Here is a 10,518-nt window from a genome sequence, read left to right as displayed (position 1 = left end):
TTCTAACCAAAATATGCATCTATTTTTAATATATGACATGTCTTGAATAAAATCACCTCTAATATTACACAAAAAATAAAAATCACATCTAATAAATAAATAAAAAAACTCTATTTTGAAAATACATAATTGTACTAGAGGGATGAATTTATGTTCAACTCAATTACCTCATTATTTAAATAAAGGAGACGATCTATATTGGCTGGGAAAAAATCTCTAAAGGTTGGTTAATGCTCAACAACGATGGTGCTTGCAAAAGAGGTGGAGACTTTTCAGGTTGTGGTGGCCTATTCGGCAACTCTAATGGAAAATGGATGAAAGACTACTTTAAGAAGATTGATGTGTGTGATGTCTTTCCTGCTGAATTGTAGGGAATGTATCTAGGCTTGGATATGGCTTGGAATGATCACATTGCACAACTCATTATGGAAAGTAATTCCGAAATTCTGATTGATATTGTTATGGATAACTACAAGTTCAGTGGAGTGGTTCCCATTTTGGTGCAACGTATTCAAAACCTTTTGGCTTTAGATTGACGTGTTCAATTTTGTCATACTTGGAGAGAGGGAAATTGTTGTGTTGATTAACTTGCTAACTTTAGCATCTTTTTAGATTCTCTAGTTTGTGCTAGAATGGAAACTCCTCCAAGTGAGCTCCATAAACTCATTTTTGACGATATTTCTGTGGTTTGTATGTTTGTAAAAAAAAAATTAAAACTTTCTTTTTTCGATAAACTTGGAGTCTCCTCAAATGTCGACTTTTTGACTCAGACTACTTCTCTAAAAAGCATTTATGATCTTCTTAACAAGCGAAACAATCAGAACTTTTCTTCTTCTTTTTAGCTTTCTTAAAAATAAAAATAAAAATTCAATAAATAACAATAATTTTAGCCTCTGACCTATCATCAGTCCTAACCCCCTAACCAATACTAAAAAGCCAAATAATATCAAAAGCCTTCACACAACACAACACTAGCCACAAACCACAAAACAAAAACAAGTACATTACATTCCACAAACAATCAATAAAAACCCTCTCTTCTTCTTCTTCTCTCCAATCTCCTCCACCCAACACATCTCTCACAACCAAAACCAAAACCATGTTGGAACAATCATTATCAGCCTCATCACCAACATTCTGGGCTGCTCTCTACAGCTGGTTCACTCCCACCATCTTCTTCCTTCTCCTCCAACTTGTCATTGCTACCATTTACATCACTTCAACCCTTGCCAATGCCACCCACAAACAACACCAACAACAAGATCCTAACTTTCCACAAACCCATCTTCATAATCATCAAAACCAACTCTTTAGATCTCCTTCTGTTTTACAAAGACTCAAATCCATCAACTTTTACTCTTACCCTGCTTATAGTAGATCCCAACATGAACAAGAACAACCTCAACAACATCAAACCTACGAAAATGAAACACAAATCCCACAACTTGCTAGATCTCCTTCTGTTTTGCAAAGGCTCAAATCTATAAACCTTTATAGTTACTTTCCTTCTCAACCCTTCACTTCAAAACTCGAAAACACCAACGTTTTCACTCATGAAACTCAACATGTGGAGGTTAGAAAAACAGAGGGAAAAACAGAGGAAGAAACAGAGGAAGATGATGTTTTGGGATATATTAGAGACAACCTAGGAGGAAACAACGAAGAAGAGGGTAATGTTTCTTTAGAAGAAGTTTTCATGAAATTGCAGGGACAAGGTGGTAATTTTGCAAGGACACATTCGGATACTATGCCGGATTCAGGGGAGGTTCCGGTGAAGCTTTCGAGGAAGATGAAGAAATCCGCGAGCAGTAAATCGGCTTTTGGGCATTTCAAGGAAGATGACATTGTGGAGAAGCGTAGGCCGGCCACCGTGAAAGAGGCGAAGGTTGTCCCGACAGTGGATGAGGATGAGTTGGTTGATTCTAAGGCTGATGATTTTATCAACAAGTTTAAGCAGCAGTTGAAGTTGCAGAGGATTGATTCAATTATGAGGTATAAGGATATGGTTAACAAAGGAAGTAGCAAGTAAATTAAGATTAATTAATAATCATGATTATGTTAATGATAATAGTTTCATTAATGATTACATTTTGAGGTTGCTTGTTAGTATAATATAATTATTATTGTTTGTTAATTTAGCTAATTTAGGGTTTCATTGTTCTTGTAATGTAAAATTGGTGATATTTTGTTCGTAAGTACAACTCAGATGGTAAAAGATTGCAACAATATTTAATATGATGGGGTGCATATTTGAATTTTAAGTGACTTTTTGTCCGGAAATACAACTCACAAGATTGCAGCGACATTTGATATGTTTGAAGTGCAAATGCAAATTTGCAATTTTCTACTTTCTTTTTTAGTTTTAGAAAATCTATTTTTACAAGTGATGATTTTGTGAAAGTGGGATGGTGAGTGTACTTAGTTAATCTCAGCCTCTAAATGTGGATATTGGAAGTAGTTACTTTATGGTAATGACCTCTTATTGTTTCTATTTCTATATATAATGGAATATACTCTTGTCATCTTTCTTGTTTGCATTTGATAAGGAGTAGTACTAGTATGATAATTTGAAAAATAAGTTATATGTCAAGTTATATTCAGTCAAGTTTAGAAAATTGACATCTTTGAAAATTGTGGCATGGCAAGTTGTAGCAACAAAATTAGTTGTGAACTTACTACATGTGGGTGTGGTAAGTGGTTGAGCTAGATTTTGTTGAATTGATTTAGTAACATTTACTACTATTTGGTTACAGTTGACTTTGTGAAGATGTTTGGAAGTTTATGTAAATTTTCTTCCAAATATTAGTGTTTAGGGGACCAAGAATCCTTCTTTTGATCCCCCTCGAGCGTACGATAACCGACAGCATCGGCCCGGTAATCTTTGTTACCGTCAGCTCTTTGGAAACTGAGTTTTTTTATCGCGGAATTAGACCTGTTATTAACGTCAGCTTAACTGCTATTAACTTTTTTAAAGACAAAAAACAAGAATCGTTTATTTTATTTTTTTGACAAAAGAGAATCATTTATTAAAATCATATTTTCGTTTTTGTAGAAAAAAATTTTGTTCTTATTTATCATTTTCAAAGTTCAATGTAACATTTGTTATTGTTTTGTGAATAATTTTCTTAAATGTTTATTGCAAAGAGAAGTTTATTTTGTGGTATTTAGTGGTGTTCTAATAATTATGATTGGAGAAAGTGGAAGAAAATTGGTGATTACGCAAGTGATTATATTTTATATAAGTGCTTGTGTTATTGTCAAAGAGTTTATTTATTATGGACAAAGAGTTGTGAAGTTTTATGAAAGCAAACCAGTGATGAAACTAAAAAAGGAAAGTAGTTAAAAGTGGAGACACAAGCTGGTGAAGTGCGAGGCCAGTTGGATTGCAGAGTGAAATCAAAGAAAACATAGCAACTAGTGTTATGTTAAATTAATGGAAGTGTTTGTTTTGTGGACGGTGAAAACGTGCTTATCCCTATATTTAAGGCCAATTGTTACCACATGCCATAATCCACATAATACGTACCTTTGTCATCTTCTTGCTTTTATAATATCCTTTTTCAAAGATACCTTTATTTGTCATGTTATGTTTCAGTTCTTTCTTCGTGTCAAAATTGGATTGGTTTGGAATCTTGTATTTATATATTTGAATGTATCTTTCATATTTTGTGTTTTTTTTTTTTGGTTATATTTCATATTTTGTGTTTAATATAAAATGAAAGCGAAAACTTTGAAAGTTTAATTAAGCTTAATTTAGATGAACAAATTATTTATCATCTTCTTCCTCCAATAGCAACAACTATTCTAAAATACATACAAGCTTAAAAATTCTTTTGTTTACGGATGTTAATATTGTGTGAAAACTTTGGATAAAAACTTCATTTTCCCCCAAATTTTTATATTTGCCTTCGAATAAAAAAATTTGAATGCATTTTTTGAAATTTTTCTAGTTCAAATATTATTTTAACGGCAATCTTTTTTTGGAAAAGGCGTTTCAAAACTTTTATTTAAGGGTAAAAATAAAAATTTAGGAGAGAAAAGAGAGTCACGGGGAAGAGAATTCTTCTTTCAAGGTAGTATTTGCAGCCTTTTAATTTCATGTTTTGGACTCAGCTGTGTTAGGCCCATCTAATTCCTAATTGATAATTTCTCTTAGCACCATACCATTTTTCTCACACACCCTGTTAAATTACTTAAATACTTTTGTTCGCTAATTAACTGACGAACAAATCCGTTATCTAAGTAGAGGATGTGTAATGCGTAAATTTTTTTAAAAGTTCGAACGATTTAAGATTTGACGTCCTCCTAGAAAACCTCGTGACAAATTTTAAAATTTGTCATCTGCTACTTAAACAGCGAACAGTCCTGTTACAGGAAACCTAATATTTCAATACAAATGATTTTATTGAATGAATATTATTTACAACATAAAACAAATTCAAAAAATTACATTTGAAAGAAAAAGTACATAAAAATATATTTGGATTCCGAGCTCACCCTCTTCCCTCTTGGTAGAGGCCAAACCACTATTCTTCTTGGAGTAAAAGGCGGATCCCTTTCGATTAGTCATAACAATCTCAATTGCCATAAGTCCATAACAATAACCAAACCAATCCAACTATAAATACAATATCAAACCTTCAACGCAAGCTTACATGTGGTAAACAAATTATCTTCCTTTTTCTAAACTCCAAACACCACAAACAACTTGGATCCACTACACTCCCCAACACACCCTTTTAACAATATTATATCTCGTCGGAATGCTCTAAAATAAATGTTGTCACGAGAATACAAAGATTTTTGAGGAAGCATAGCTCTCCCAAAGATTTTCCAAAACCTTCCCTTTTTTTCAACGAAGAAGAGAAATATTGACAATGTTAGTAAATAGGCTAACTTTCCATGAACATCACAATAACTCCACACATCTTCGATATAATGAAAAAGCTTTGTCGACTCTAAAAGGCTAACCAAGCTATCAAGCTATCTAACTATCAAACAAACTTCGAATTTTTGTAATTGTTGTTGTAAACAAATAGATCGATGGTTCTCTTTAACCTTAACTTTGCATGAGACGTGGCGTGTCCTTTAAAAATTGGATTCTCTATAACTACCGCAACATAATTTGAACGCTCAATCATCCGATTTAAATCATTTAAGATTTAAATTGACGTTATAATCTAACGTGTGATATCAAATCAACGGTCAAGATTCACTTATATCGTGTCTCCCCAAATCTAAATCTTTTATTTCAACAAGTGTTCTGGTTTAGAAAGAAAGGAGAAATAAGTGTTTCTAATTTTGATTTTGATGCGCGTGGATGTACGAGGTTGTCATTTTCTGCATATAATTAGTACCAACCAGATACCAACAAACAAAACCGAAACCATGTACTGAAAACGGAGTGTGTATTTTTTAAGGAACAACCAAAAACACAAACAACACTGAGAAAAACACAGAAAAAAGAAACGAAAGAGAAAGTGATGACAATGATGAGTTTGAGTTGGAGTTTGGTTTCAATTGCAAACAAAAAACAACAACAACTCAGAAGATTCAAGATAACAATTCATCGTCTTTTCGGATTTGCATTTCTATGTTCTATCTCTTTCTTTCTCTTTTCTCCCAAAATTCCACGCTCTCCCAATTACCACCAATTTGCTGACATGCGCAATCTTCTTGGTAAAAATTTCACTTTTTTTTTTTGTTTAATGAAAAAGATTTCATTTTTCTTTTGGGTTTAGTTAGTTTTGATGATTTTGGTTTCTGGGTTTTGTGCAGGAGTCCCTAACACATTGAATGTGATCACAAATTTTCCATTTTTAGTTGTGGGTGTTCTTGGATTGATTCTTGCTCTTGAAGGAGGGTTTTTTACTATAAGGTTAGTTACCCATGAAGCACAGACACAACACACTGACACATAACACCGACAATAATTTGAAAAAATGACACAATTTGATGTAATTATAAGGGTCACTGGTGTTAGTGTCAGACACCAGGACACACCTAATCCAAAGAGTGTATGTGCTTCATAGTTAGTTACTTATCATTATTCTAATAGAGTTCAGTGTGATTAGATTCTAATATGATGTTTTGGAATTGATTGTTGTTGTTGTTAGTTCTCAAGCAGAGATATCGACTTGGATACTATTCTATGCTGGAATTTTAGGGGTGGCTTTTGGTTCTGTTTATTACCATATGAAGCCTGATAACAATAGGGTCTTATGGGACACTTTGCCGGTTGGTTAGCATTACAATTACATCTCTATATGTTTTTAGTAATTTTGTGATTCTTGTGTTGTTTTTCTTTTCCATGATCGATTTCCATGAGGCTGCTTACATAAACAACTTATGACATTTTCATTAGCTGTTTTCAGCTTATTTTCATAAGCTCTCCAGGATAGCTTATGAAGACAATAAACTTTATTTTATATTTTGTTATAGAAATAACTTGTACATAAACACTTATAATTATATAAGAACTTAATTAAGTTGTTTATGCAAACAGAAAGACCTTAACTAAACACTTATTCAAGAAGTGCTTATCATATAATAAACTATTTCTATATTTGAAGGTGTGATGAGGGGGAAACTATGCATATTATCTGTATAACTTATGATGGGAGCTTATGGAAATAAGCTGAACACAACTTATAAACATATCATATGCTCTTAGTTATTCCAAAGTCTCACACAAGTTCTAATGTCATTAGATAAAGCCAAATAAGCTCTTTAAATCACCCTCCCAATTGCTCCATTTGTTTATTTAATGACAGACAGTGGCGGATCCACCGCCCGGCCAGCCCGGGCACTTGTCCAGGCTCTGGTAAAAAAATTGGTATTCTAGGGGTTAGTTTAGGGCAAATCTGAGAATTTTTTGTTCAAAATTGAGATTTTCAGTGCAAAACTGAGATTTTGCCCAGACTTTGTAAATTTTCTAGCTCCGCCACCAATGACAGAAGTAAGCACTTTTAAAGAGAAGATATTAAAGTGGAAGGTATTTTATCTGTTTTCTGTTAAAACTAGCTTGCTAAACAAAACAAAACACTTCTTTTGCTAGTTTTAAATCAAGATTGGTACTTAGTTTCGTTTCTTTGTCTTCTTCCCCTTTATTAAGGAGCTCATTGATTTTACTAACGGCAGATGATGGTGGCATATTCCTCACTTTTCTCTAGTTTGGTTGTTGAGAGAATTGGCCAGCGGATTGGGTTGGGTTGTATGTGTGCCCTCCTTTTTGCAGCCTTTACTTGTATAGTTTATGAAAGGTTAGTTCTTTTGCTTATTCTCTCTTTTCAATGTTATACTTTGAGATGCTGAACATGCAACTAAAGTTTTATGCTGAATTATGATCTGCTAGTTGGTTGCAGAATTTATGATGATATTCGACTCTGCTTGATGTTCCAGTTAATTCTTCCTTTAGCTATTGCTGCAGTAGCGTATATGTATCCCTCCAATTATACTCACTCGACATATTGGTTTTCATCGATAGGTATGTAAGCCTCACACATTCGTAACATTTATTTAACTATGTTTTTATGGTTTGGAGCCTAACTTTTTTGGCACAGGTATTTATCTGCTAGCAAAACTTGAAGCTGTTTCTGATAAGAAACTCTACCGCGCAAATAACTACGTTATCAGCGGGCACTCTTTGGAACACGTGTGCTTAGCGCTTATCCCATTTTTACTTAGTGTTATGCTCATCTGCAGGGAACGCAAATTCAAAAGGTATTTGATGATGGTAATACTTGATGGACTTTTCAGTTTCATGTGAAATTTGGTTTAATAAATTGTCCTGGTTATTCTGTTTCTACATTTTTTTTTGTGAGCAAACCCTCAAGTCGGTTTTCCAAATTCAAACATCCACAAAATTAGTCCTTCAAAAATTTGAAATGTCACTCTATTAGTTTTTTCAGAAGTTGTCGCCAAATTATAGTATGTTTGTTTAGCATAAGTACGTCTGAGACAGTTTGTGATTTTTGAGGAAGCATAGCTCTCCCAAAGATTTTCCAAAACCTTCCCTTTTTTTTCAACGGAGAAGAGAAATATTGACAATGTTAGTAAATAGGCTAACTTTCCATGAACATCACAATAACTCCACACATCTTCGATATAATGAGAAAGCTTTGTCGACTCTAAAAGGCTAACCAAGCTATCAAGCTATCTAACTATCAAACAAACTTCGAATTTTTGTAATTGTTATCGTAAATAAATAGATCGATGGTTCTCTTTGACCTTAACTTTGTATGAGACGTGACATATCTTTTAAAAATTGGATTCTCTGTAACTACCGCAACACAATTTGAACGCTCAATCACCGATAACTTATGAAAACAACTTATACATATGAAAGCAGTTGGACTTCATTTCATCTTTTGTTATAGAAATAGCTTTTACATAAACACTTATATGATACGCGCTTACATATAAGCACTTAATATATTCTTGTGTTTTTTCGTTTTCTAATTGATGTTTCCTTGGAAGAGCTTTGAACTCTCATCATAGTTATTGGCTTGTTGACAGATTAGGAGATCTTAAAGATCAACTTTGAAGACAAGAACTGAGATTGACAAAGGTGTTGATGTTATGTACAATTTCTCTCGAATACCAGATATGTTGCAGTAAAATCAACGATGAATGGAAACAACATTCAATGATTTTATGAGTGATTTTAGATGGTCCACAAAGGTGATGGCATTCTGTTCCATCATAACTTGTAGAACTGACAAATTTAGCTGTATATTAGAGTCACACCAATAAGCATGTTGAGGATGATACTAGGAAAAAAGACAAGCCAGAATTCTTAATTAAGTTGTTTTCCTACGTATTTGATCATTGCTAATGTGAATCTTGGAACTAAGTTGTCCATAAACAGAATATAGTTTCTCCAACACAAGTCATTGAAAGTTTTTGTATCTACTATTTAGTCTATTTTTCTTTTTCCAAGTTCTCTTTACCGACACTTCTTAAGAAAATCATCGAGCGTGCTAATTTTTATGAAAAAAGGTAATAAATATTTCTTTTTTTTTGGTTGCAAAGTAATTAATACTTTATTATTATTGTAAGCATGACAATTAATATAAGAATATTTGTTTGATGTGGGAATGAATAGGAATTAGATCATCTTTTATGGTAAAGATATGACATGTTTGAAAATTGTATCTGACTGTCTTTTCTTTTTGTAAGCATTCATATATTGTGGTAGGATTATGAAATGAGGAATTTGGATTCCCTCATTTATTTGTGTCATGTAGTAACAAATTTGAACCGACCGATTTTAAATTAATGATCAATATCATTTAAAATTAATTTTTATATGTAATATGAATTGATTAATTTCAAATCAACGAGTGAGATCGCCTACGACATCTAACTGCGGGAACCTGCGAAGAGTTATAGGATACATCATACATCCAGATGACCAGATCTACTTCATAATTTGATATAGTTTAGCCAAGAGTTTTGATGCTTTTATACCTTGTGTTTTCTATTGTTTATGTTCACCACTAGATATTAGTATTTTCATGAGTGCCCTTCAAGTTTTTCCAAGAGTAATAATAATTTAATAATAGAGTCACTCCAAATCAAAAGGTGATTTTTCATATCTTTCCAAAATTGCATAGCTGCACTCGAAAGTTGAAATTATAAAAAAATATATATTGTTTGTCACCAAGACTTAAATGGGTATGTGTGCTTTAGTCGTTGAAAGATTGTTTTATACTTAATTAGGATAATTTGTAGTTTAAATTTCATTTTCATGTCTATGATCTAACTTTTCAGGAACAAAATGCACATTTTATTGGAAAAGTAGGGACCCCATCTCAACTTGGTCATCCACATGCACCAAAAAGATCATGAGATATTTGTGGCACGTTAGAGAAAGGGTGTTATTGTCACAAATTTCCACCCTAGATGATGTTTAGCTTCCTATCCAAAAGGGTGTTATTGTCACAACCAGATTAATGCATGGTCTGCTCTCAAAAGAGCAAAGATCCTATTCCTAAGCAATAGAAAAACTACAGGATTTGGATTTGTAGCAATCAACAGTTCCACACATTCACGCAGTCAACAGGTTTGTGGATGTTGGGTCGAGATTGGAGGTATTGACTTCAATGCATATATTGATGTTGAAATTTGAACTGTCTAATCTCGATCAGATGATCACAAATGTACTAACTAGTGAATGCGAAGATTGTTGACTACAACAAATCCAAATCCGAAAAACTACTACTGATACAATTATCTAACCAACAGAATGTAAATAAAATGCATAATGTATCAATCTGTGTCCAATTACCTAACCTTTTTAACAAGAAGTCACAAATCCTAGTTGCTCTATAAAACATGGATACAAATAAAACACTTGTATTGTATATGTCCACATCATCAGCACAAGATATGAAGAAGATTGAGGCTAAGGAACATCAACCAAGAAAATAACTTACATGGTGACAAATTGGTACATCAGTTGTTTTGGAATTAACCATATATAAATCTGACAAAGGATACATTATTGGCTAAATA

General features: G+C 33.0%; 2 protein-coding genes across 3 annotated transcripts; both read left to right on the top strand.

The window, feature by feature from the left end:
• The first annotated feature begins 917 nt into the window (after positions 1-917).
• LOC123916792 (pathogen-associated molecular patterns-induced protein A70-like) lies at positions 918-2,255 on the top strand. The gene has a single exon (XM_045968335.1). It carries the CDS (start codon positions 1,100-1,102, stop codon positions 2,027-2,029), a length of 930 nt encoding a protein of 309 aa, XP_045824291.1. The 5' UTR covers positions 918-1,099; the 3' UTR covers positions 2,030-2,255.
• A 3,017-nt stretch (positions 2,256-5,272) lies between these two features.
• On the top strand, positions 5,273-8,916 carry LOC123916781. Of its 2 annotated transcripts, none has more exons than XM_045968316.1 (7): positions 5,273-5,679; positions 5,779-5,878; positions 6,117-6,237; positions 7,141-7,262; positions 7,365-7,486; positions 7,563-7,735; positions 8,518-8,916. In XM_045968316.1, the coding sequence occupies exons 1-7, from the start codon at positions 5,484-5,486 to the stop codon at positions 8,530-8,532; spliced, it is 849 nt and encodes a 282-aa protein (XP_045824272.1). In that variant the 5' UTR covers positions 5,273-5,483; the 3' UTR covers positions 8,533-8,916. The 2 variants fall into 2 exon arrangements, with proteins under 2 accessions (XP_045824272.1, XP_045824283.1); XM_045968327.1 differs by having other exon boundaries at positions 5,274-5,679; positions 7,563-7,722.
• The last annotated feature ends 1,602 nt before the right edge of the window (positions 8,917-10,518 follow it).

This window comes from Trifolium pratense, linkage group LG1 (genome assembly GCF_020283565.1).
Source record: "Trifolium pratense cultivar HEN17-A07 linkage group LG1, ARS_RC_1.1, whole genome shotgun sequence".
Classification (NCBI taxonomy): Eukaryota; Viridiplantae; Streptophyta; class Magnoliopsida; order Fabales; family Fabaceae; genus Trifolium; species Trifolium pratense.
This window is presented reverse-complemented; position numbering and strand designations above follow the sequence as displayed.

What these genes read in the sequence shown, in the direction of transcription:
- LOC123916792 (XM_045968335.1), top strand. Translation starts at nt 1,100, where the DNA reads ATGTTGGAACAATCATTATCAGCCTCATCACCAACATTCTGGGCTGCT.
- LOC123916781 (XM_045968316.1), top strand. Translation starts at nt 5,484, where the DNA reads ATGACAATGATGAGTTTGAGTTGGAGTTTGGTTTCAATTGCAAACAAA. An exon ending in TGACATGCGCAATCTTCTTG is followed by an intron (nt 5,680 to 5,778) that starts GTAAAAATTTCA and finishes GGTTTTGTGCAG; the next exon opens with GAGTCCCTAACACATTGAAT. An exon ending in ATATTGGTTTTCATCGATAG is followed by an intron (nt 7,487 to 7,562) that starts GTATGTAAGCCT and finishes TTTTTGGCACAG; the next exon opens with GTATTTATCTGCTAGCAAAA.